This window comes from Lutra lutra, chromosome 14, assembly GCF_902655055.1.
Source record: "Lutra lutra chromosome 14, mLutLut1.2, whole genome shotgun sequence".
In the NCBI taxonomy this organism is placed as follows: domain Eukaryota; kingdom Metazoa; phylum Chordata; class Mammalia; order Carnivora; family Mustelidae; genus Lutra; species Lutra lutra.
Genome location: NC_062291.1, coordinates 79365708 through 79392792, shown reverse-complemented (window position 1 = coordinate 79392792; position 27085 = coordinate 79365708). Strand labels below are relative to the sequence as shown.

At 38.8% G+C, this 27085-nt stretch overlaps 1 protein-coding gene across 12 annotated transcripts in view; it reads left to right on the top strand.

The window, feature by feature from the left end:
* Positions 1-27085, top strand: part of ATE1 (arginyltransferase 1) — a 166017-nt gene that overhangs the window by 2833 nt on the left and 136099 nt on the right. For 5 of the 12 annotated variants that reach the window (XM_047702978.1, XM_047702977.1, XM_047702984.1 and 2 more), the window contains exons 2-8: positions 496-559; positions 1689-1751; positions 6467-6570; positions 8339-8593; positions 14493-14725; positions 16617-16745; positions 17675-17803. In XM_047702978.1, coding sequence (XP_047558934.1) covers positions 496-559; positions 1689-1751; positions 6467-6570; positions 8339-8593; positions 14493-14725; positions 16617-16745; positions 17675-17803 — 977 coding nt within the window. The remainder of the gene's footprint in view (positions 1-495; positions 560-1688; positions 1752-6466; positions 6571-8338; positions 8594-14492; positions 14726-16616; positions 16746-17674; positions 17804-27085) is intronic. The other 7 variants (XM_047702982.1, XM_047702988.1, XM_047702979.1 and 4 more) reach the window with 3 other exon arrangements.

Genomic DNA, 27085 nt, shown 5'->3' with positions numbered 1-27085 from the left:
GACTATTGGCTAATCCTGTATTAAATATAATCACTTGGATAAGTTTGATTTTTAAAATTAAGCTAAATAGGGTGGCTGGGTGGCTCAGTGGGTTAAAGCCTCTGCCTTCGTCTCAGGTCACGATCCCAGGGTTCTGAGATTGAGTCCCACGTTAGGCTCCCTGCTCGGGGAGGGGCCCCGGGGGAAGCCTGCCTCTCCCTCTCCCAACTCCCCCTGCTTGTGTTTCCTCTCTCGCTTTCTCTCTCTGTGTCAAATTAATGAATAAAATCTTTAAAAATAAATAAATGAATAAAATTAAGATAAATATCTTTTCCATTTGTGTTGTATGTCAAACTTAAGTATGAAGTATGTGCAGACTTTCATTTCTCCAGTGTGAGCTAGATTTTTTCTTTTGCTTCAGTATTCACATTTTGAAATAAAGATTTTGAATTTAAAAAATTTTTAAAAAGTTGAACTTGCTGTAATTAACATGGCACATGGCACTTATTTTTTCAGGCATGTGGGCGCATTCCATGACCGTACAGGATTATCAGGATCTTATAGATCGAGGATGGCGAAGGTAAAGCTCTTTAATACAAAGATACTTCTCTTGTTACTCAGGTTCTTCTTGTAATTGCAAACTGTTGTTTGCCTTTAAAATGTTTTCCTGTTTTTGGAAAGAGGTTTAAGAAATTTTTTTGTTATATTTCTTTGTGTAGTGATTCTTTTCTCTCTCCTTTTAAAGATGTTTATTAGGAGAATTTCAAATACACATAAATGTAGAGAGTACAGTATAGTGAACCTCATGTCCTATCCGCAGGTTTCAACAGTTGTTGACATTTTGCCAATCTTGTTTCATCAATTCTCCTTGCTCCCTGTGTGGAGTGAATGTGAGTGTCATTCTCACCACCTTCTCCAAGTACATGGGCTCAGTCCTAACCCCCATTTTGATAGTATTTGGAGGTGGGCCAAGTGATTAAGTCAGAGGGTGGAGTCCTCGCAAATGGGATTAGTGCTCTTGTAAAAGAGACCCAAAGCGCTCCCTTGCCCCTTCTGCCATGTGAGCTTACAACAAAAATATGAACCAGGAAGCTTATCTTTACCAGACATAGACTATGATAGCACCTTGGTCTTGAACTTCCCAACCAAACTACAAGGAATACATTTATGTTGTTTATAAGCACTCAGCCTGTGGCATATTGTTACATGAGCTTGAACAGACTAAGATGTTCCTTCCTCCCCCACAAAATAATTTAAAGCAATTTTGTGTATCCTGTTAGTATACCTGTAATAAATACATGTTCCTAAGAAAGGTTTCTTTTTTCCTTTTTAAGCATCTATGATGCCATTATCATACTTTACACAGTAATTCTTTGATGTCATCTGTTACTTAGTTTGAGTAGATTTTCCTTTGATTGCCTTTATGGTTGAGGATTGATGGTGGGTTGAGGGAAGGATTGCAGGTGCTGCTGAGAGGGTAATTGAGGTAAAGAAGTTTGGAGTCCATATATCAAGGTTTAGGAAAAGGCTGTACTCTGTCTTTGGTATGTCTATATTGCAAGATTATTTAGGTTATGAAGAGTAAATCTAAATGTTTTTATGTTGTTGGTTAGATTTTTACTCAAATTAATTTTGTGCTCCTATACTAGTCTTCTTTGGTACAAGTGAGAAATGTGTAAGACATTAACAAAACTACTTTTTAATTTTAGAAGTGGGAAATATGTGTACAAGCCTGTCATGAATCAAACATGTTGTCCTCAGTACACGATAAGGTAAGAAAGAGGATCTATATATAATTTTTTTTTTTTAAGATTTTATTTATTTATTTGACAGAGAGAGATCACAAGTAGGCAGAGAGGCAGGCGGTGGGGGTTGGGTGGGGGAAGGAAGCAGTCTCCGTGCTGAGCAGAGAGCCCGATGCGGGACTCAATTCCAGGACCCTGGGATCATGACCTGAACTGAAGGCAGAGGCTTTAACGCACTGAGCCACACAGGCGCCCCAGATCTATATATAATTTGAAGAGTATGTATAATTCTTTAGTGACATCTTGCTTTTTTTACATGTTAATTTTCATTCCAGCTAGACTCTTTATAAAGAAAAACAAATGAGTTGTATCTTTTCTACATACTGATGCTACATTTTTACTTCATCAGTAGCTTTTAATAATACTGTTTAATAGTTTGGGTGTAAATAGGATATGAAAAAATATACTATTTAGCAATCTAGTCAATGATTTCAGATATATTGTGAGAATATTAGAAAATACTCAAATTACTTTTAGATATCAAGTGTTTTATAGAATTTAGCTTGGGGCTTTCCACGTTCTGGTGTATGACTGGACACAGCCGTCACACTCCAAGAGTACTGTGGGATCTGCCGGAAGGGGAGGGGGAGGGGCCGACGTCAAATCTGCTGCACACATTTAGAGTCCAGGTTTCTTCATTGTAAAACTTAAACTAAAATGTCTATTTTCCTCCAAAGTGATGGCTTAACCCGCAAACCCCAGTCTGACGTGGAAGGATTTTCCATTCTTCTCAAGTTACAAAGATCCTCCTCTTCTCCCTTGTGCTCCTTGCCTTCCTCTTCTTCTGGTACAAACTAGGGAAAGTATGTTGCATTGTTAAGCATTGTCTACAGTTTCACTGTGAATAATCTCCAGATAAAAAAGCAAACACGGTTGTATCCATCATGTTTTGGCTGGTCCTCATACCTCTTTACCTTAGTTGCTCTTAATTTGCTTTGGGATTAAAGACTTGACAATCTGATGAAAAGTTACAGAACCTCTCTGCAGCAAAACAAACAAAAGGGAGGAGGTGTATAGATAAAAATAGGTAATAACATCTTGCATACTAATTTTAGGATGATCTTGGGCTCCCAGTGGGCTCACAAAGTTCCACTAATTCCTGGTTAAGAATCCTTTCTTTTATCTAACTGGTCATAGGACTGGAGCAATAAAGAGAAAAGGTGGGTGTCTGGTTTACTGACATCATCTCACTTACTATCCCAGGACAGCTGTGGTGTCCTCTTTCAGGTTTTTTGTTTGTTTGTTTGTTTTTTAGATTTCATTTATTTATTTGACAGAGAGAGAGAGAGAGATCACAGGTAGGCAGAGAGAGATGGGGGAAGCAGGCTCCCCGCCAAGCAGAGAGCCAATGTGGGGCTCGATCCCAGGACCCTGAGATAATGACCTGAGCCAAAGGCAGAGGCTTAGCCCACTGAGCCGCCCAGGCACCCCAAATGTCCTCTTGCAGTTTTAATGTTTATGAAGCAGTGACATCGTCAAAGACAGAAGTCCTTTTCCTTCAAATAACAATTTGTTATTGGATTATGGCCAGGGTTCTGTTTAAATCAGTCTGGAGTTGATTTGCTAGAACCCTGAGAATCTCTAATCAGAAAAGGTTAAAAAAAAAAAAGTCCATTTCAGTGGGTTAAAGAAAAAGACCAAGAATCTATAATTTATTGGGTGTCTCTCAATGCAAAGCACTGCTCCAGGTATATTGTTTTTATGAAAAGGAATTCAATAACATTGCAAAACAAAAATAATTATAAAGCGTGATTTTTTTTTTTTTGCATGAAATCACAAACATTTCCTGAATTGCTATCCTTTACACAACTTCATTTTATGTGTTGATATTATGGAGTCATTTACTGTTCTGTTTTTTCTTTCTTTTTTTTTTTTTTAACTTTGTTTACGACAGTAGATCTAATGAGGCCTAACGCGAAGGCAAGGCAATTCTAACCTACAGCGTAGCTTCTTGTTAGATGTCAGGGGCTGTATGTGAGTGTAAGTGAGGATGAGCTTCCTTGGCTATGAATTTTTTTTTAAAATTTTTATATAGAATTATATATGCTGGTAATTTAAAAATCAAACAATTCCATAAACTTATTTTGCAAAATTGCAGTCCCCTGAACCTCCCTATTTCCTGTTTCCCAGTGTACTCTCAAATTTTTAACTGATTTTTTTTTTCTTCTTTCTACCTTTAAGTGATGTGCTTATATAATTACAGAAACCTTATCTCATTACCTTTGGGTTTTTCTCATATCTCTGGGTTTCTCTTTTTAAAAGGTAAGGATTCAACTCTATTTTTTCTCATTATCTCTGAATTTCTTTCTTTGGAAGATAAAGATTTAATTTTATTTCCTCCCTGTTGCCCCTGTCATATTCAAGCTCCTTTTTGTCCTCGTTGCTAACTTCCCAGCTCAGAAGATCGTAATATTGAATGGTATAGTTGCTGTATTACGGCCTGTAAATGTGCCGTAAGGTCGAACCATGCAGTGTACTATGATTACATTTTCTTTCCTTCACAAGTTTTTGCTTTCCATAGTCTTTTTTTGTTTGCATAGTCTTCTGTGTACCTACCCATCACCAGTCGATTTTAAAAACCTTCCCATAGTTGTGGTATGTTTAGATGCTTCCGGTCCTCTATCACTTGTGTCCTCTTGATGGTACCTCTGTGCTGTCTTCTGACCTGCTATGATCTGGACAGGTTGTCTTTCCAACTGATGCATCACTGTCACCCTGGGATCTCTTTTTACTGCCATCTTGGGGATTCTCTTTGGATCTCATGTTTTCTGTCTCCTCTGACCTCTTGGATTATTTCCTTGTTTTAGTGCCGCTCATCTTCCAATAGCTTGAGAAGTACCTTTTTTAGACTTTGTATGTTTGGAAAAAAACCTCTTTTTTAAGAGAGAAAGAGCTAGTGAGTGAGTGGGGGTGGAGGCAGAGGGAGAGGGAGAGAGAGAATCCCAAGTAGGCTCCATGCTCAGCACAGAGAGCCCGACTTAGGGCCCCATCTCATGACCCTGAGATCATAACCTGAACCCAGACCAAGAGTCAGATGCTCAACCAACTGAGCCACCCAGGTGCCCCTGTTTGAAATGTTTTAATTCACCACTCAGACTTCTAGTTTGGCCAGGCGTAGAAGTGTAGATTGGAAATAATTTTGCTTTAGAATTTTGAAGGCTTTGCTTCTGATTCTTGTTCCTTTGTCCAAAATGTTCTTTCTTTTTGGAAGGTTTTTTTTGTCCCTAGTGTTCTGATATTTCACATCTAATGATGTGTCTGTTTGCATCCATTGCATATAGACTTAAGGGGCCCTTCTTACTTACTTACCCTCCTATCATATCCTTCACTTCACAGAAATTTTCTTTTACTATTTTGTTGAACTTCTTCCCACCCGCTCCCCACCGTTTTTTCTTCTCTTCTTTTATAATGTCTTCATTCAGATATTAAATTTTTATTTATTTACTTGTCAGAGAGAGCATACAAGTAGGGGGAGAAGCAGGCAGAAGAAGAAGCAGACTCCTTGCTGAGTGAGGAGCCCAATGCAGGACTCGATCCCAGGATCCTGGGATCCTGACCTGAGCGGAAGGCAGATGCTTAACCTACTGAGCCAACCAGGTGCCCGAGATATTGAACTTTTAGAGTGAGCCCCTAATTTTTTTTTTTTTTTTTCTCTTCAGTTTTCCATCCCCTTTGTTGTATCTTTTGGAAAATTTCCTTGCTGTTTAATTGTTTATTTCCTCTTATATTTTTACTTCTGAGAGATTTTTGGTTTTGGATTCTCTCTCTCTTTCTCTCTCTCTCTCTTTTTTTTTAAAATAACCTCCCATTGTTGTGTGGCTGTAATAGCTAAAGAGAAATAAGAGCTTGTTCTTCTTAGGATGTTTGTATTTTTAGGCTCTCTTCTCCCTGGGTGTCCTCCAAGTTACCTTCTCCAGTGTTGCTGTTACTTGTCTTTGGAGAGGTTCTTCTTGAGTGACGATTCTGACTTTCCAGGGGTGAGGATCCTTGGATCTCGAGGGATCTCGAGGTCTGGTCACATTCTGGAGAGAAAGTGCCCGCGTTTGTGGCTGAGTTGGGGAATGGGGTGGAGGTCTCAGCACTCAGTAGGCACACTTTCATTTAAGCTTCCTGTTGCTAGTACATTTCCATCGCTTTCCACTGTGCCTGCATCCTCATGTGGGAGGCCCTATATTTTCCTCAATGTGCCGCTTTCTCCTGGGTTGTGTGGGGAGACATCTGTGTGGAGTGGTGGAGGGCATCAGACATCTAACTGCTTCCAAAATAGACTTTCAAGAGATCTATTTTCAGACCCCCTTCACGCTTATCCCCTGGGGTATCAGGTGTCAACCAGTCCCTAAAGTTTGTAAGGTAAGGGCAGAGAAAATTAGTTATCATTCTGGCTTTTCCCACTGTTGGCTTAGGATTCAACCTTCTTTGGCTGCTAAGTCAGTTACCACTTGTGCATGCTCTGTGCAGCTTCCAGCATTTCTCCTCTTCTCTTTCTTTCAGTAATCTATGTCTTTTTCTTTTTTTCTAATTCCTTAAGGTAGTTTTAGTGAGATTTGGGGTGGAACTAGAGGCTGTGTCAAGCCCTGCCTTTACCCAGAAATCCCAGGCATGAGTTTTGCCTTACTGTCCAGAACTCATTTTATTTCTTCTAGTTTGAGTTCACTTTTTAAATATTTATTTTGCTTTCCTAGGTGCCGACCTTTACAGTTTCAGCCATCAAAATCTCACAAGAAGGTTTTGAAAAAAATGTTGAAATTTCTGGCTAAAGGGGAAATTTCCAAAGGAAATTGTGAGGGTAAGATGAGTTGGGGCTTTAAAACCTCTTAACCTGCAGTTGATGTAGATTTCCAAGGTGTTCCCTTTCTGTTATTTCTTAAGTAGGGGAATGGGTCCTTACTGCGGTCAGGTAGTGCCGTTCCTCTGATGGGGGGGATTGCTGTTAGTGTTGCTTTGCTGTCACTGTTACCACTGGCCCGAAAGTCAAGGACATGAGGAATGTCTGTCAGGGAAAGTTTAGCCTCGGAAGAAGGTGGAGGACAGTTTTGATGATACTGTGATGTCTTGGAGTTTATTGGAACTTTAGTTTTCACAGTACTGCGACAACTCTTACCTTATGTGATCCTGATAGCACCTTGTGAAGTAAGTGGAAGGTGGTGTTACATCTGAGAAACAGGTGCTTGGGTGCAGCTGACACAGGACTGCACAGTCGCTTTGAATGATGCGTAAAGCTCAGGTTTTCTGTGTTGGAGGAAGCCCTTACTTCAGTAAATCATAGTATCTGAAATTTTCTTATTTGTGTGATGAATTTTGAATTGTGAGTTAATTTCCTTCAAGATAATTAGAAACATTTAGTGAATTTTCATTACAGATACTTTGCTTTTTCAGTTTTTTCAGTGTCTTGTCTTTTCCTTTTTAAAGTTTTCATGCAGGCAGTGCCTAATACATGAGTGTAATAATTGGGAATGCCGCCTATCCTTAGAGCTCTTTCTCACTTCTGTCATAGAAAATACCTAATCCTGGGAGCCTCCCATCCCAGTTTTAACTTGTTAATATGGCCCAAGCGTGTTTTCAGTGCCCACAGTGTGCCACTCTCCGTTTTAAGCACTGGTGATACAGTGGCCGGCAGGACAGGTAAGTTCTTTGTCCTCCTATACTGTCCTTAACAGACCAAGATTCAGGACAGTCTGGAGCAGACTTGGCAGAACTATGAGCAGTAAAGAGGCGGGAAGGCTCGGGTCTAGAGGTTCAGGGGCAAACGGGCATTGGAAACATCAGAATTTTGGTGCAACTCTGGTTAGTACTGTCTGTACGTAATCATGAAGACTAAATAAGTTTTGTTAGTCAAACATTTTTCTCAGTGGCTGGGAATCATGTTCTGAGTTTCAAAATTAATATTCAGATAAGCTTCGAGGTGCCTTCCATTTATAAATTGATGGTTGCTTGTCTTTACACATAGCTTTTACATTTGGATCTTTATTTGACTTGTTACAGGCTTCTAAATTATTTATGTCTGCAGCTTAATTCATAAGAGTGATGTAGAATGGAAGGGTAAACAGCCGTAACAGAAAGACACCACAATGCAGTGACTAAAAAATAATCGAAGTCTGTTTCTTTCCTCATATAACCGTCCAGCACGGGTGTTCCATGTTAGCCTGCAGCTCTGTCCCCTCCCTCCCCCCATCCGTTGTGGGACTCCCTTCAGTGTGTGATTTCCAAGGTCACTCTGGTTTTCACTAATCCAGCCAGTGGGTAGGATAAAGAATGAAAGTTCAGGATTATAAAATTCCTTTAAAAGCAAGTGAGGCCAAATTGAGCATAGCAGTTTGGTTATGTTCCATTGGTGGGAGCTTGGTCACAACTTGCAGAGGGACTGGGGTGCATACCCTTGTTTGGGTGCCACAGTCTTAACTACAGTTCTGTTACTTTGGAAGCCAAGAGAATGGGTTTTATGCACACACAGTAGTTTCTTTCACATGGGAAAGAAGGGGTATTGTTTTTTTTCCTGTGTGTATCTTAACTGTGTCAGATTGCCTAGCTGATGGACTTTGACTTCTGATTTGTAGATGAGCCCATGGAGCCCAGCATGGACGAGAGCGTTGCAGGTGACTTTGCATTAATAAATAAATTGGATATACAGTGTGACCTTAAAACACTCAGTGATGACCTCAAAGAGACCTTTGAGAGTGGGGAGAAGAAGAAAGGAAAAAGCCCAAAGAAAGAAGAACCTAAGGAATTAATTCAATCACAACATATAGAGGAGAAGTTGGGCTCTGGTGAGCCATCCCATCCAGTTAAAGTGCACATGGCTCCTAAGCCAGGTAAGGCAAGTTTGCTCTGTGGCCATTTTAAAATCCTAGTAAGTGATTTTCTTTGTGCTTGAGACTTTGTAGCCTTTGGGCTCTCCCATCAGCTAAACACACGAATTATGTGAAATCTGCCAAATAGATCCGTATATTGTACAATTTAGTTTTACCTGGATTTAGATGGACAGATCATATCTTTTAAAAATGCTATGTTTAAAAAGCCTGCAGTAATAGTTACGTTATCCCCAAATACAGATATTTTAAAAGAGTTGCATTTCTTCTTACTACCTTAGGATCCTAGAGGTTTGAGAATCAGATTTTATCTGTGAAAAATATGCTGCTAAACGTTTTTATTTTTGGTGTGAAGTGAGACAACGTAAATTTTAGGTATTACGTTGAAAAGTAGTTTAGTTTATCTTTAGTTTATCATTAGATTTCTTTATGAATCATGATGAATTTTAGTTTAAATATTTCCAAATTTTGACATTTAACTTCACCTTTAATAAGGTCAACGATTTTTTTCTATATTTTCACTTGTAAAAGAATTAGGTTTTAAAAATATATCCAACATTGAGGCACCTGGGTGGCTCAGTTGTTTACGTGTCTGACTCTTGGTTTCGGTTCGGGTCATGATCTCTTAGTCCTGGGGTCAAGCCACATGTCTGGCTCTGGGTTCAGCGCAGAGTCTGTTGGAGAGTCTTTCTATCCCTCCGTCCCTTTCTCTCTCTCTCAAATCTTTATAAAAATAATGTATCCAGCATTAAATGGGTTTGTTATATATATGTGTGCATGCATGTGTTTGTATGATTTTTATTTATTTATTTTTAAATGATTTTATTTATTTTTTTGGCAGAGAGATCACAAGTAGGCAGAGGGGCAGGCAGAGAGAGAAGGGGAAGCAGGCTCCCCGCTGAGCAGAGAGCCCATTGCGGGTCTCGATCTCAGGACCCTGAGATCATGACCTGAGCTGAAGGCAGAGGCTTAACCCACTGAGTGACCCAGGTGCCCCTCACTTTTAAAAAAAATTATTTCACAAAATGTCAGTCTGGATGGTTATACTTTGGTTCCTGAGTTTTTTCTTATATTTATTTATGTAAAATGACCCAAAGGAGACATTTTTATTACTATTTTAGTTTTCCTTATCTAAATCATGTCACTATACAGAAAAGTGTGTGTTTGCGTTTTTCATATATAGTTTTTCTTAACGTAGGCTTTCATGACGTTTATAGGGATGCCAACTGAGATTTCATCTTAATTAGTAAGAATAGTCCAATAAAATGTTCTGAATGATTTAGATAATTTCTTTCAACTCTTATTCTCTTGGGTGATAGGGTCAGTTCTTTTATTATTTTAATAATAATAGCCAGGCGCCCCTAGACTGAATATTATAATGAACGTCCACATACCCTGTTCTCGTGTGACACCGTTACTGACTCAGGATGGGCGCTCTTGTGTCATCTGTACTCGCATCCAGTCGCCCTCTCCGGTACTGTATTGAAGCGAATTCCAGACATTATGTCATCCCATAAGTCAGAATGCACCCCTACAAGATAAGAACTTTTGGGGCACCCATGTAGCTCAGTCGGTTAAGCATCCCCCTCACGATTTCAGGCAGGTCATAATCTCATGGGTTGTGAGATCAAGCCTTGACTCCAGCTCCACGTGCCGTGGGGAGTCTGCTTGAGATTCTCTTCCTCTGCCCTTCTCCCCACTCACATCTGTGAGTGCTCTCTCTCTCTCCCAAATAAATACATCTTTAGGGGCGCCTGGGTGGCTCAGTGGGTTAAAGCCTCTGCCTTCGGCCCAGCTCATGATCCCAGGGTCCTGGGATCGAGCCCCGCATTGGGCTCTCTGCTCAGTGGGGAGCCTGCTTCCCCATCTCTCTCTCTGCTTCTCTGCCTACCTGTGATTTCTGTCAAATAAATAAATAAAAATCTTAAAAAAAAAAAAAGAAATCTTAAATACATCTTTTAAAAAAATAATTTTCAAATACACAAGTACCACCATCACACCTGAGTAAGATTCCTTACTGTTATTGAATAGTCCGTGTTCGAGTTCTTAATTTTTATTTATTTGTTTGCATCAGGATCCAAACACAGCCACATACTGCAGTTGACTGACACAGTTAGAAAACCCCTGTAGATCTGTAGGTTCCTTCCATCACTCCCACTTTTTTATTTGCGCTTTGTTTTTTGAAGAAACTAGGTTGGCTGTTCCGGGTTGTCTGATTACATCCACAGTGCAGTTTAACATACTCCTTTACCTGCCTGTAAATTGATGGTTGGATCTAGAGAGTCAAGATTAAATCAGTTCAGAGTTAAGATTAAATTGTATTATTATTATTATTTTTTTTTTTTTTGGTGTTTCAGTTTTGTTTTGCTTTTCAGGGAGAGAGAGAAGTCTTAATCAGATTCTAGTTCAAATTATTTATTTGAGGGGTGAGGCTGCTTCATGGGTGGTGGGAGGTTCTTTTAGGAGACACATAATGTCTGGGTACCTCTCTTCGTTAATGCGGATAGCCATGGCCCGGTGCTCAAGGCCTAGATCCACTGATCCATTAGATATTCTGTCTGTCACTCGTTTTTCATTTACTGGCTAGATACTTCCATAAACAGAACCTCTTCTCATCTCTTTCTCACGGAACTCAGAAAGGCAAGAGGAATGCTTGATTCTTGCATTTTATTGTCCATCCTACAAAATAACTCTTCTAACAGTGACTAGTTAATCAATCTTTCTTTCTTTTCTTTTCTTTCTTTCTTTGTTTATTTCTGGTATCCTTGTGAACTCATGGATCTAAACACATTGGCTGTGTCTTAATTCTTTGCTCCTGTGGGAATTTCTCTAAGTTGGCTTCTAGTTTTTCAGGGGATGAAATGGTAGTAGTCATGGCAGCTTCCTCTGACCTGAGGCTCCTGGATCATCTTGTACAGCCATTTCTCCAAGGAGTATGTACCATAGTGATACTTGCAGTTCAAATTCAGGACTATCATATTTTTGCATGTTTGTTTGACATTTAGATCTTCTTTTCTTCCACACTGAGAAACCTGGTTCTCAAGGACACAGAGAATGGTAGAATTAGAATTAGAATATTGCAGTTAGCCACATGCTTTACTCTATCGAACACAAACATTTAGAATAACAATTCCAGCCTGATCTTCAGCATGTGATTATTAAAACAGTAAAAAAAAAAGTTTGCCGTTATTTTCCCTTTATGATATTTCTCATTAAAAATGTGAGATGATTTTAAAATGTAGGAATCTCTGGATTTTCTCCTGAAGCATGCATTTCCTTTTTATTTTAAAAATGTTAAAAGTATATTTCCTGAAATGTAATTAGAAATTACGCAGGTCTATTGAACTCTATTCAAAACTCTTGGGACTAATCTAGGATCCTTGAGTGGTGTGAGCCTCTGTGGTGTGGGGTTGGTATGGTGTATTGATTTTATATTGATCTGTTCCCATTTTGTTGAAGGATTTTACTGATCTGGGGAAATCTTTATCCCCTAAATAAGCTGAAATCCTAATTTGCTGTCTATTGCAGTTGGTAATGCGATAGTACATATGTGTAGAGTAAAGCAACCACATAAGTATTGTTTGCTTAGTCCAATGAATTAATTAGTGTGGAGCTGACATAGGTGGTATTTCTGGGAAGAAAACAAAACAAAACAAAACAAAACTGAAAACTTGTTTCTCACTTCACTCCAGTTTTATAATTTGTTCATAGTTTTGAAACTTTGGTAGGGAATGTAGTTTTAAATAACTTTAAGAAAATGCAGGGATTTTGTTTGTGTGTTTGTTGGTTTTTGCCTTATTACAATTTATGGGACACCTGTATAGGTAAAACATTGTAGGAATTGGTGGTGCATATGATAGCTAATAATAGATAATCCTAATTAAATAGTGGGGTTTTTAAAAAAGATTTTATTTATTTATTTGTGTGAGAGAGAGAGAGGGAGAAAGAGCATGCACAAGTGGGGAGAAAGGGCAGAGGGAGAAGCAGAGTCCCCGCTGAGTGGGGAGCCTGATGCGAGGCTCAGTCGCAGGATTCTGGGATCATGCCCGAGTCAAAGGCAGCCCTAACTGAGCCACCCAGATACCCAGTAGTAGGTATTGTTTTATGAGCTACATATATGTTAACTGATTTAATCCTCACAGAATTCCATAGGTAGGACTGGTTATTATCTTACTTGTATAGATGAGGAAACTTGCCCAAGGTCATCTAGCCAGTGACAGAGATGACCTGAGGCAGCCCATGTCAGGGAGTGTGCTCTTAACCAAATGCTCTTGTGCCTCTCAGAACAAATTTGAGGAAGACAGATTCCTGGGCCAAAGAAAATTCATTCTCTAAGGCAATAGAGTAATGGTTAATCATAGAATCAGTCCTTTGTTGCATGGTTATTAGACTTATTCAAAGTCTGTTTTTATATGTAAAGTTTGTTTTTAATTGGAAAACATGATAGTGAAGTAAAATGATTTTACTATTAGTGAAGTCACTATTTTCTCATCAAATTTGTTTTTTAAATAAGATTATTATGTATTTGAGAGAGCAAACGTGCGTGAGCGGGGAAAGGGACAGAAGGAGAGGGAGAATCCCAATCTGACTCCATGCTGAGGATGAAGCCAGATCCGGGACTCCATCTCATGACCCTGAGATCATGACCTGAGCCGAAATTAAGTGCCAGACGCTCAGCCAACTGGGCCACCCAGGCAGCCAGTATCAGATTCATTTCTTTTGACCAGCTCTTGGTCTCTGGAAGTCCCTTAACACCCTGGGTCTTGAATTTCTTTTCTATAAAATTGAACTTGCTAATCTTGTAGAACTTCATATTGCAAACTTTCATATGATTTGTAAATACTGTTTTAGGATCTTAAAATAGCATTTTTATTTTGTCAATGACCTTAAAAAAATTACAAAAGTATGTTCATTGTAGAGAATTTGGAGAAAAGAGGACACTGCAAGAAAAAAACAAGAACAGTCCTTTCCCTGACTCTAAACCCATGTAAAATGACTGTTATGTTTCTTTCTAGGCTTTTTAAAAAGTATTTTTCATGTATCTATTTATACATAAGTGGGATTGTTTTTTAACCTTGTGTAATGACAAATCCCTGAAAATTTCTAAGCATTTCCAATGACTGGTATTCTGTGTTTTAGCTGTTTTAAAAATTGTAGAATTATTCTGGTATTGGGCATTTAAATTATTTTGAAGTTTTCATTTGTGTTAGTTATTTGCCTCTACCTCTTAGTGATCTTCTCAACATCAAGTCCTTGAAGACTCTGCTAGATGAAAGGGCACTTACTAAAATTTGTGGTTTATTTTATCTAAAATGTTTATATCTTAAAGGCCTTTTAATTTGGTATTTGCTCTTTTAATTCAAACAACACTCATTAACTGGAGCTGAACAAATGAGACCCCATCCATTTGTTAGATGTAGAGACACAAGTACTTCCAAGTAATTTCAAGGATATTTTTTCATCAAAAAAACTGCCAGAGTGTTTTCTTACACCCAGGTCCTAAGCATGTATTTATGTCACCAGTGCTTTGAGAGGAATGTCCCTCAGGAATGGGCTGGAAATATCCATGTCCTAGAGTAGAAGATATTTGATTATGTTTTTTTCAACTTAAAAAGGCAGAAAAGTGGATGAATATTAAAATTTTTTAAATTTTATTTTCATGGAGGTGTGTGAAAAGTTTTTGTGACTATTTACTTTCTTTGACAGTTCCTACATCTAAGGTAGAATTTTAAGATCAACTTAAGGCTCTACATCAGAATCTTCTGAGATACCTACCTACAAAGCTAACCTAACTGTTGGAACTCTTTAGATTTAATTCTGTAGAATCTTTGAGACTTTGGGTAAAAACAAAAAAATTCTAGAGTCAGATGTGATTGGTCTAATATTTTGCAATTGTTTTTAGGCAAAGGGGCAGATTTGAGTAAGCCTCCATGTCGGAAAGCAAAGGAAATCCGAAAAGAAAGGAAAAGGTTAAAACTCATGCAGCAGAACCCAGCTGGAGAACTTGAGGGTTTCCAGGCTCAAGGTGAACCACCATCTTTGTTCCCACCAAAGGCTAATAAATCCAACCAGCCCAAATCACTTGAAGATTTAATTTTTGAATCTTTACCAGAGAATGCATCACACAAGTTAGAGGTACTTTGAAGGGTGTTTTATTTTATATTTTTGTGGTTGTTGATACCTTGTTTATTTTCATTTGAGGTTATACTACTCAGTTGATATTTTACTATTTAAATAATGGGAAATTACAGTGAATTGGGATGAAGTAGCATTTGTATTTACTAAGTTAACTGCTATTTGAGAAAACACTTTTTTTTTTTTAAGATTTAAAATAAATACTTTAGGCAGTTTGGCTACTAAAGTTGTGAAAATAATTCCAGTTTTAGCATGTTACTATGTAAGGGACTGGCTTATTGTATCCCTTAATTGATATCTAGTAGTTAAAGGGACAAAATATGCCATTTAAAATTTCATTTTTAGCAGTTTGGTTCAATCGTGAAGGAGAATAGATCACATTAGCGGATCACTGTTTTACCCATTCTAGTGGGTAAAGAGATGTAGTACATGTGCCAGCCAGCAGTTAGGAATTGACTAAATAGTACTCGGTGGCACTACTTTAATCTTCTTTCAGTAATTCTCTCAAACCTCTGTAGGTGTAGTATGATTACTTCTAGAGTATTCCTACTATTTTATTTACATTGCAGATTAAATCTACATTCTTCAGTATTTGGTATTTATACATTTTTCCCCAAAATATTAATTGTAATGATTTTATTATATTTTCATATCTCATTAATAACGGGGTCAGCCTTTGAATTTGTAGCTTAATACTATCTGAGAGCTTTGCTAAGGACCTGATATTGAAAATTAACTTTAACGGAATCTAAACCTTAGGATCATGTATATTATCAGACAGAAATCTTAACAACTTTGAGATTATAATCCCTTAGCTGCTCTGATTTTGGTATTGACTTTCTCCTTCTCAAATCGTAAAGAGAATTGGACGCGCTACTTAGAGTGTAGAATAGCAGCTCTACAATAGGCAGGTTTTACTTTTTTAATGTAATGATACCTTGGATGGGCAGAGGTTTTTTGTCCACCGGGTGTTTATATTACTCTTTGTTTGCAGAAGAATTACTTCTTACGGCACACGTGAAAATTTTCCAGTTAGCTTTTTTGTTATATTGCATTCGATTTCCTGTTTGACTATTCTGTTTTGCTAACATATTTTAACTGGTTAGTAAATAATCACTATTAAAGTAAGTGTTCACCATTACTGTGCTGTTACTGTTGTAAACTCATCCTCATTTTGTGTGTGAGGAAACCAAGGCACAGAGAGGTAAATTTGTCTGCTTGACCAAGATGGTGACATGAAAATTTGAGTAAGAGAAATCTAACTTTAGGGTCTTCGTTCTTAACTACACCACGAAATAGGAATACTTTTTGAGAATTGTCTTTCACACTTACAAAAAAAAATTTCAAGTTTAGAGTTAGCAGTGATGCATAAAGAATGTCTAAAAATATATATTCACATTTTTAGTTTTTCTGAATGATTTACTGAGTGGGGTTCCGTAGTGTAATGGTTAGCACTCTGGACTCTGAATGATTTACTGAAGGTGCGTTCCATACAACTAGAATTCAAGAGTATTTATTTGTGTTTGTGTCTTGAGTGCCAGAAGTGGTCTGCCATTTTCCAGTAGAGTCAATCTTCCATAATTTGGTCATAGATCTTAGTCTTCAGAACTGTACCCCTGAGACAAATAATACATTATATGTTAAAAAAGAAAAAAAAAATCTTAAAGAGTTTAGATAGGATCCTTTGCCTTTTTAATAAGTCTGGAAGTTGGAGAAATAACTTTTTAAAGAAAAATTTACTATCTTGTTCATTTGTAATGTTAAAATATTATATGTGCATGCTTTAATATTTGTATGGAAACTTTTGGTTCTTTTTGGGTGGGAGTAACTGTTAATGTGTATTCTGTGGAATAAATGATTAATGAACATTGTTTTTTAACTCCTTCTGAAGGTGAGGGTGGTGAGATCATCTCCACCAAGTTCTCAGTTCAAAGCCACATTTCAGGAGTCTTACCAGGTCTATAAACGTTACCAGATGGTTATTCACCAGGACCCACCTGATAAACCAACTGTGAGCCAGGTCAGCAGGCCAAGTGTAATTTTTCTGTGCAAATGGAACTTTCCCCTCCATTTGATACCATTGTATTATAACTTGATTTATTTGTGGTACATTTTATTTATATTCAATTTGCAGCATATCTGCAAAAGGATAGGAGTGTGGAGTAACGAACATTCTGAAAGTGCAGATTTTACCTAGGACATGTTAAGTGCCAGTCACACGTAATTGCAAAGTGGAAAGTAGCACATAAAATGAATTATCTTTAGCATTGCTATGTCTGGATGTATTTATCTGGAAATTAGTAATAAGTAGAGCTCTAAGATAAAATATTTATGAGAAAAAACAAAAAAGTCTTTATATTTTTATGATAGGCATATTTGCACAACATGGTTAATAGGCCTTATCTCCTTTTAAAAGTCATGTGTAGACAGAGTTCATGACAGCTAAATTATACTTTGTTGATGTCATCCCCATACACAACTGAGTGGGACTAGAAAAGTAAGATAGTAGAATTTTTTTTTGAGATAATATTTTGATAGAAGTTCTCATATGCTTGTAATTTTATAAATCAGAATGTGCAAGAAAATGTGGAAGGGGAAAAATGTTAATACACTTAATACTAGCAGAGGGACAAAAGTAGTGGCCACTACCACGAGCAACACTGTTGACTCTGCAGAGAATCACGGTATGTGGAAAGAGTAAAAAACAAAAGAAAAATGAATTGTCCTGGCCCTTAGAAGTTAAAAATTTTCCTAAGTGTTAGGATAAAGTTGGCGCTTTAGGCTCTGGGCCAGTCAGCACATTCCGGGGTTAATTCATTTCATCAAAAACTCCATCGCTGAGCTTTGGAAGTGGATTTGCGGAGATCTTACTCTAGCCTCACCTTCAGAAGCACGTCAGTGGGTAGAGATGTTTCAATAGCATTTGCTTGTATTTTCCTTGCTCTGAAGGTGAGGTTAGTACCTGTCTCCTTTGAGGACCCAGAGTTCAAGTCGTCCTTCAGCCAGTCATTTTCTTTATATGTCAAGTATCAAATGGCCATACACCAGGATCCACCTGATGAATGTGGGAAGACGGAGGTACCTTTTGTGAAACGTTTTTTCCTATCTTGATGAGGTTGTCTATGAAGAAGCATAATATAGAAATTTCTTTTGCTATTTTCTTATTTGTTAAGTAGAGCTGATGATCCTTTTCGGTGTATGTTAACTAAACTTTTGTGAAAACAAGTCCTACATGTGAGCATTTAAGTCCCTCAGGAAAAAGGAGAGGTTGGTATTCAGGGCTCTTTCCAAGAACCTGGCGTAGTGTGTTTATGTGTTCATCATCAGGCTGGTTCGCAAACCCTGCTGATGCTGCTTACGTGCCAGACCTGACCCTGCGCGCGAGGGGAAGAGTCTCTGCCTTCGAGGGGTTGATAAACACATGGGAAAGATGGACCAGTGAACGAACATATCTTAACAAGAAGCCAGTGGGAAAGAATTAAATATGTTGAGATTATATAGACTGTGACCTAACAAGCATTTACTGAGGGCCTGTATTTTCCAGGCTGGAAAGATGTAGATGGAGGAGAGATGGCAGAGTTGTCACGGGGGGATGTATTAGAAGAAAGATGCCAACAGGTGCAGAAGAATTAAAGTTTGGATTTGTTTATTTGTTTTAATGACACAGACTGTGTTAGATTTAAAGAGATGATTAGTAAGACAGGAGTTAATGCTGGATGTTCCTAGAGAGAGGGCTGACTTTCAGGTCTCCCAGAACCTTACTGGAGGAAGTGTAGTCTGCAGACCAACAGCATCCGCCTGGGGTGCAGAATCTTGGGCCTCACTTCAGCCCTGCTGAATCCAAATCTGCATTTTGAATTAGGTTTCTGGGCAATTTGAATGCCCATTCCGGTTTGGGAAGTGCTTCCATAAGTTCCCCATCGAGACGTGCAGCTGTGGGAGACAGTGTTTACAAATAGTAAGGAGTCTGCCAGGTGCAAAAACTCCCTTTGATATTCTTAGGTGTCTTACCCCTTCTGGACATTAGTACTTCCTGTATTACCTGGAGATTCTGGCCCTGTGCTGCCTGCTTACCAGGTATGAATGGTTGGGCCATGACACCAGGCAATGATCTGATGTGTGTACTGGGTATAGATTACTTTCTGGAACTTCGCCGTGGAGTCCGGTCCTGCTCACTAGTCCATTGCTAATGGCGTTCACGGCCTGACTGGGGCAACGGGGTAGGCAGTTCCAGTGCCATTAGGTTTAGCTATTGAATTAGGAAGTAGGGGACGCCAGCTTAGTATGGGCCTGGAGGTTACGGAGGTTTTCTGAAGGAACATGTTCTTTAAAGTCTTTAAAGAGTAAGTAAATGTTTGTCAGGCCGAAAAGGAGAATGGGATCCTTGGCAACAGGGCTATATGTAAGAAGTATAAAATGCCACCTGTGGAATATTCTTGCTGAAGAAATCGAACCTGAATTATAAGCTTCTAGACGGAATAATCAGTTCACAAAAAATAGGAGAGATAAAGGATTATTTAAAATGATACCTGGGCACTTCTGTGAGACAAATACATAATAAACAGTGTTTTGTTGTTTTTTTGTTTTGTTTTGTTTTGTTTTTAAGATTTTATTTATTTATTTGACAGAGATCACAAGTAGGCAGAAAGGCAGGCAGAGGGGGCAGGGGAGCAGGGTCCCTGCTGAGCAGAGAGCCCGATGCGGGACTCCATCCCAGGACCCTGAGATCATGACCTGAGCCGAAGGCAGAGGCTTAACCCACTGAGCCACCCAGGCGCCCCTGTTTTTTTTTTTTTAAAGGGAAATCTCTAGATTAAAAGTTATAAACTTTAAAAATATATATATAACTGCAGTACCATAATCATGCCCAGCAAGCTTAACAATAAATTATGCCATCTAATGCCCAGTACATACTCAATTTTCTTTAGTTATCTCAGTTGTTTTTTTTTTTTAAGTGTCTTTTTCTAGTTGGTTTTTTTTGGATGGGGATTCATGTAAGATCTATACATCCCATTTGGGTGAACATCTTTAATTTAAAGTAAATTTCCCTCTTGTTTTTAATAGCATTTTTAAAAGAAACTAGGTCGTTTATCTTAGAATTAATTTTGCTTCTGTTGATAACTTTTTGAAAATGTAAGCACATACAGGCGGTATCTGTGTGTGTGCTTGTGTGTGATCTTTCTGAGTATATAGTGTGTGCGTGTAAGTGTATCTCTGTGTATGTGTGTTTTTACAACATACCAGTATGTATACATATACTGAGATACGTTTCCCCCTGTTTATTATATGAACGTAGTATACTTGGAGGTCACACAAGGACAATGTATAGGAAAAAAAAAAAGAACAATTTATAGAAATCTTCATTTTCTAGCTGCTGAGTACTGGAATGGTTTCTTCATTCTGACTTTACTGGTGGCCATTTGGCAATTTCTAGTCTTTTACCCTTGCATAGTGCTGCAGTGAGTACCCTGGTACATGGAATTGTTTGTCTTTTTGTCACTCTGTCTTTGTTATAAGCTTCCGGATTGCTGGGTCATTTAGTCTCCAGAGGGATTCCTCTTCCCAGGGGTTGTACCCTTTTGTAGCCAGCAATCTATGAGAATGCCTGCCCGTTCCTCCATGGCCTTAGTCATTGAGATTTTGTAAGAATTTGAGTTTTTGCCGTATATATGCAAATGAAGTTTGTGTGATTTTAATTTCATTCCTTTTATCATAAATGAAATTGAGCATGTTTTCTTATGTTTAAAATCCATTTGAGTTTTATATTCTGTGAACCACATGGTCATTGTTTTGCTTGCTTTTCTAGGAATACTTTTTTTCTTTCCATTTCTTAGAAACTTTATATATTAAAAACCTAAGCCCTTGGGACAAAAGTTGCAGATACTCCTCTGTAGTTTGTCATTTATTTTTTTTTTTACTTTGCTTATGGTGTTTGCAATGCCAGAGTTGATTATTATGCCATCAAATAATCAAGGGGCCAGAATTTGTAGACCTTAAGGTCTTGGACTTTAACCTTAGTAGTAATAAAGAATGATTGAAAGATTTTAGTTAGTGGAGCTAGAGAATTCCATTTCGTTGTTAAGAAATGTGTTAGGACTTGATAGGCAACAGAAACCAAAGTGGAATTGATTTTAAGAAAAGATTTACTTGCATACGTAACAAAGAAGTTTTGGCTTCGTTAGATCTCAGGAAAATACCACTAGCGTCTCTTGCTCGTGGTCTCCCAGCTTGCTTTCTTTGTGAGGTTTGGACTCTGAGGCAGGCTCGGGGCGGCAGAGACGAATACTGCCAGTTTAAGGTACGTTGTTCTCACAGCCAGTGATCTCTGCGAAAAATAATGTGCGCTTTTTTTTTGGTAAGAAGTCCCGAGGAAGGTACTGATTGGCCCAGGCTGAGATACATTCTTATCCCTAGTGGATCCAGATGTGGATCCAGACTCTGGTCATGAGTGGATCACATGTCCCACCTAGGAGCTTAGGTGGAGGAAGGTGTTTATTTGAACCACATGTTTTCAGAAGAGTAGAGGAGTGGTTCCCACAATAGTGTTAGCCAGGTGGAGGTGTCTGCGGGGGTCTCGTTTCAGAGTGTTGAGACTTGAGGTAGAGCCGATGAGGCATGATGGACTTGAAGTCATACTGGTAGGAAGAGGATGGAGAGGGTACAACAAATACTTTTTAGGTAGAGTTGATGAGGATTTGGTGTTTGACTTGAAGGATGTTTGGGAGTTGGAAATGGAGGAGAGGGACAAGTCCAGATTGATTTTTTTTTTTTTTTTTTCTGGCTTGTATGACTGGGTAGATCATGATGACCTTATCTGAGATAAGAAATACAACAAGAGGAAGAATTTGTGTGTTTTGGGACAGAAAATGAGTTCTGTGTTGGCCAGTTGGAGTTTGAGAAGCCTGTGGAACAACTGACTGTGGGAAGATACTGACCAGAAACGAGCGTCTGGAACTAGGCATCTGGAGAGGCTCCAGGGTGGTGGTTGGTATTTAGACAAGGTATGATAGAGACTCTCCTCCACCTGCTGCCATGGGGTTTGAACTTACAACCCTGATATCAAGATCTCAACTGAGATCAAGAGTTGGATGCTTAACCAACTGAGCCACCCAGGTTCCCTGATTGACACTATTTAAAAAAGGCTTTGTATTCTTCTGTCTGTGAGCTAGGTTATGTTTTCTCAATTTTATTATATATTATGGGACAACTCTAATGGCACCCCTGGGACCCCTTTATTCTCTAGGAGGAACCCCCAAAAGGAAATGGTACTCTTTTACTAAAAAGGAACCATTTGGTTCCTCATCTAGTTTTCAGAGACAGGGGAAATTATATTGTTTTTCTTATAAGCTGATTTGTCTGTCATCTCTCTGAATATAGTTTTTAAGAAATAAATGCAAAATAATATAGTGCAGGTCAAGACTCCACACTGTGCTTTTTTTTTTTTTTAATAGCTTTATCGAGATATAATTCACCCATTTAAAGTCTATGATTCAGTGGTTTTTAGTACGTTTACAGTTATGCAACCATCATCACTAACGCCAGAAGCTTTCATCATCCCCAAAAGAAACCCCATACCCATCAGTAGTCCCTCATTTTTTCCTGAATGCCCCAGCTCTAGGCAACAACTGTTCCATTCTGTCTCTGGATTTACCTAATCTGGATATTTCATGCAAGCGGAATCACACAGTATGTGTTCTCTTGTTCCCTGGCTACTTTTACACAGCATAGGGTTTTCAAGGTTCATTGACATTTTAGCATATACCAGTAATTTTTTTATGAATGAATAATAGTTCCTCATACCACATTTTGTTTCTCCATCTATCAGTGGGGATTTGGGTGGCTTTCATTTTTTTCCTTTGAAAAATACTGTGTACATTTGTGTACAGGTGCTATGTGGACATACTCATTTCTCTTTGGAATTTATCTAGGACTGGATTTGAGTTACCATCTGGTGTAATTTCCCTGTTGTGTTACAGCTTTGTTCCCATCCACCTTCTTTAGGATGATGTTATCAGATATATTTCTTGTGTGTATGTCATTGTTCCAACAGCACAATTATGCTCTTTTATACCATTGGTTTTAAAATCAGTAAGGAAGAGAGGAGAGTATCCATTTATGTAAAGTGTGAGAGGTCTCTGCTGTCACTCGCTAGGTCTCAGCCTTGAGCACTGCAGCTACCTTGGGATGGTAGTGGTCTCCCCAGTGTTCTGCTTTCTCTTCCCCTGATCTGTAAGTTAGGATGTTTGTCCCTTATGCTGTCAGACCCAGCTCTTAGGCTGCACCAATTGCTGGCCGGTTGCTCTGTGGTTTTCAACAGTGTCCTGGGGCATAAACTGCTTTATAGTCTGGTTTAATTAAATCCGTGCCCCTTTGCAGGGACAGGTTTTTTTTTTGTTGTTGTTATTGTTGTTGTTTTAAAATTTATTTATTTGACAGAGATCACAAGTAGGCAGAGAGGCAGGCAGAGATAGAGAGAGGAGGAAGCAGACTCCCTGCTGAGCAGAGAGCCTGATGTGGGGCTCGATCCCAGGACCCTGAGATCATGACCTGAGCCGAAGGCAGAGGCTTTAACCTGCTGAGCCACCCAGGCGCCCCAACACGGACAGTTTTTGAGGCCATTCTTTGTAGTTTGTTCTGACCCCAAAAGGGCTCTTCCTAGCTGCCTCTTCTATTTCTGTCTGATAATATTAGCTGGGTCTGTGCTTTAGCATGTCATCTCATGAAACTGCTGGTCTCCTCTTCTTTGCTTATCACCAAAATCTCAATTTTTAAGAACGCCCTTAGACTTGAACTTGCCCTTGTACTGTTCCAAATACAGTTACTTCCTTTGGGAATTGGTGAGCCATTCTCTATTTTTGTGGCCTGCCCTCTTGTGCCTCATTGTGCCAACACTCTGGAGTTAGGAGTGAACACGGTCATTTCTCTCTGAATGATACCCCTGCTTTAGAAGCAGGGCAGTGGTCAGGAGCACTACCTCAGGTTTTCTCTCGGTAACATAATTAAATTTGGGGCTAATTAATAGGGAATTCAAGCCTGTGAGCTGCCTTGGAGATGGTTCCATGTAAGGAGAGGGTCACTGCTGTAAACGAGGTCCTTCACCTAGTGTGTTTCATCCTAGAAATTCTTATTTCATTTGGCAAAACCCTTGCTTACAGGTAGAGAGTAGGCATACTCTATCTGCAAGGTTGGCTGCCTTGAGAAACTGATCTGAACATAGTATTTTGCTTCCCAGTCTTGAAGTGTGGTGTTTTGTTTTGAAGGAACCATTTCATTCATTACCGAGTGCAGAGGTAATTTCCCCTTGTATATCAGTACAGTTTTCTGAATGAATAAATGGCCAGTGTTCCTGTGCTCGGATTCAGGAAAAGAAGCCAAAAAAGTTCTCCTCTGAAAAGTTCAAGTGTTCTTCTGACTTGCTTTAAGGGTTCTGTGCAGCAGCTCACTCTGGTGTGGTTTTGTTAATGTAATGGGTGAAACTAATTCACTTGTGTTGAAGAAAATACATTTTTTGTTCTCACAGTTGTAAAGCATTTAAAGTAAATGCAAGTCAGCATAGTAACTTTGGAGACTTCAAGCAATCACATCAGTGCATAAAATCCATTTTAACTCTATTGGTAACCATAAAATAATCATTTCAGCATCCCAAAAAGTAGATAATTTCTTTAAAGACTTGATGAGAAGATCAATAAATATAGATTGCTTTGATATATAAAATAGCAAGTCAGTTCTTTTTAGTAACATTCTTAGAGGAGTAGCACATAATCGTTAAGTAGTAAGATTGTAAGATGAATTACCTCTAGCATGTTTGCTTCCATTCCTGTTTTCAATCATTCAGATAGATACCAGATTTTCAGAAAATAATATAATATAAATAAAATCAGATGGGTGTAATTTGTGACCTATCTTTTGTATAATACAATATAAAACCAGCATATATGAATCTTCGTTTTTTAAAATACCATGAATTTTGTATATAAACGTGGGGTCTTAGCTGGAATTTTATTGATACTGTATACAGAAAACGCCATTATCTAATGTTTATTAAGTGCCATTGGTCCCTTAGAATAATTAAAAATGACCTCAACTTTTCTAAACTCACTGAAAAACAGACTGTACTCACAGCTATAATGGTCTCTTCACGTTTTTGAGGCACTGACAGAATTGTTTTTTATGGACTTTCAAACAAAAAGGAAATAGAAAGAATAGTATCCTGACCACCTATATACTCATCACCTAGATTCAATAATAGTTGCTTTTCCATGTTTGCCTCATCTTTTTTGTGTGTGACTCATTTTAATTTACACTGTACACGTGACATTTTACTCCTAAGTTCCTTAGCATGCATCTCTGAAAAATAAGATGTATTTACTCAAAATGCAATGTCATTATCACATACAAGAAAATTAACAGTGATTTACAAATGTCATCTAATATCTAATTCTATATTTATTTACATTTTCCCATTTTTATTTTTTATTTATTTTTTTTAAAGATTTTATTTATTTATTTGACAGACAGAGATCACAAGTAGGTAGAGAGGCAGGCTGAGAGAGAGAGAGAGAGAGGAAAGCAGGCTCCCCGCTGAGCAGAGAGCCTGATGTGGGACTCGATCCCAGGACCCTGAGATCATGACCTGAGCCGAAGGCAGCGGCTTAACCCACTGAGCCACCCAGGCGCCACATTTTCCCATTTTTAAAAAGGAGTATACAATCTAGGTTTCTTTTTTTTTTTTTAAGAAAGAGAGCATGTGCTTATTTGAGTAGGGAGGAGGGGCGGAGGGAGAGGGAGAGAGGATCCCAAGCAGGCTTCATGCTCAGCACACAGCCCTGAGATCATGACCTGAGCTGAAATCGAGAGTTGGGTGCTTGACTGACTGAGCCACCCAGGTGCCCCCAACCTTGGTTTTTATATTCTATTTCATTATTATATTTTTTATTCTAGAAAGGCTATCTTTTAAATGCTTTTTTTGTGATATTACCATTTTTTGCCCAACTTTTTACTGTAAAACTTTGAAATTTACAAACAGAAAAGTTGAAAGATAACAGTGAACACCCACATACTGTTCACCAGGGCTCACTAGTTGTTAACAACTTTGTCAGATTTGCTTTATCTTTCTTCCTCTCTTTTTTTATCTGAACCATTTGAGAGTAAGTTGTGGATATTACAACATTTCACCTGAAAATACTGAGCATGCGCCTCCTGAGAATAAGTATATCCTCCTACGTAATCACAGTATTTATCATTCCTAAAAAATTAACAGAAATCTGTAACATCACAATCCATGTTCAGATACTCCCAGTTATACCAAAAATACTTTTCATTTTTGCTTGTTTTTTAAATACGGGATCTGTGCATTTCCTGAACTGTTGTATTTATCCTGTGTTTATAATATGGCTGTTGTTTCTTTAGTCTTTCTTATGACTGACATTTTTAGAGAGCTTAGGCTGATTGTCTGTAGGATGTCCTGTATTCAGGATTTGAGTGTTTTCTAGTGATTAGATTCAGTTTAAATGTTTTTAGGTGTGGGTGATGTGTACTTTAAAAAAAACTTTCTATTGGAGTATAACGTTGATACAGAAAAATACATGTAAGTGTTCAGATGGGTGAATTTTTATGAATTGAACTCATTTGCATATCAGTTCTCAGATCAAGCAATTGACTACTCCCAGCCCCTCACAAGTCCCCTTCCATCCTTTTCCAGTCACTGGCTGTACCCTCTTGACTTGTAAGCCTGCATATTAGTTTTGCCCCTTTCGTGCTTTATGTAAATAGAGTCCTGCATGTGTCCTCCTCTGCTTTCGGTCTTTTGTTCAACATTATGTTAGTGTGATTCATCTGTGTTTGTGTTGTAGTGTGTCCGGTCTTATTGCCGTGTGGTGTACTACTTGTGAATGTACCGTAATTCACCACGTCTGCTGTTGATGGGAATTGGAGTAGTTCCGACTTCGGGGCTACCGTGCCGAGTGCGGCGCCTGTCCGTCCTTGTATGCGTCTTCTAGTGAACGTGGGTGTTTCTGTGGGGTGTGTGCCTGCCGTGGAGCTGCTGTGTCATGGGACATGCTGGCATCCAGCTTCCAGAGAGCACCGGTTTGCTCTCGCCGTTGTCCCAGTGTTTTGGCTCCGCAGCGCTATCTCGGGCAGCACACGGCGTCAGGTTTTCCCTTGTTCGTGATGCTAGGTCTGCTCACTTGATTGGATGGAAGCCACAGGATCCCTTTATTTATTTTTTTTTAAGATTTATTTATTTGGGAGAGAGTGAGCGAGTGAGTGAGTGGGGTTAGGGGAGGAGCAGGGGATGCAGAAGAGAATCTCAGGCAGGCTCCCCGCTGAGTGCGGAGCCCTGCATGGGGCTCAGTCTCC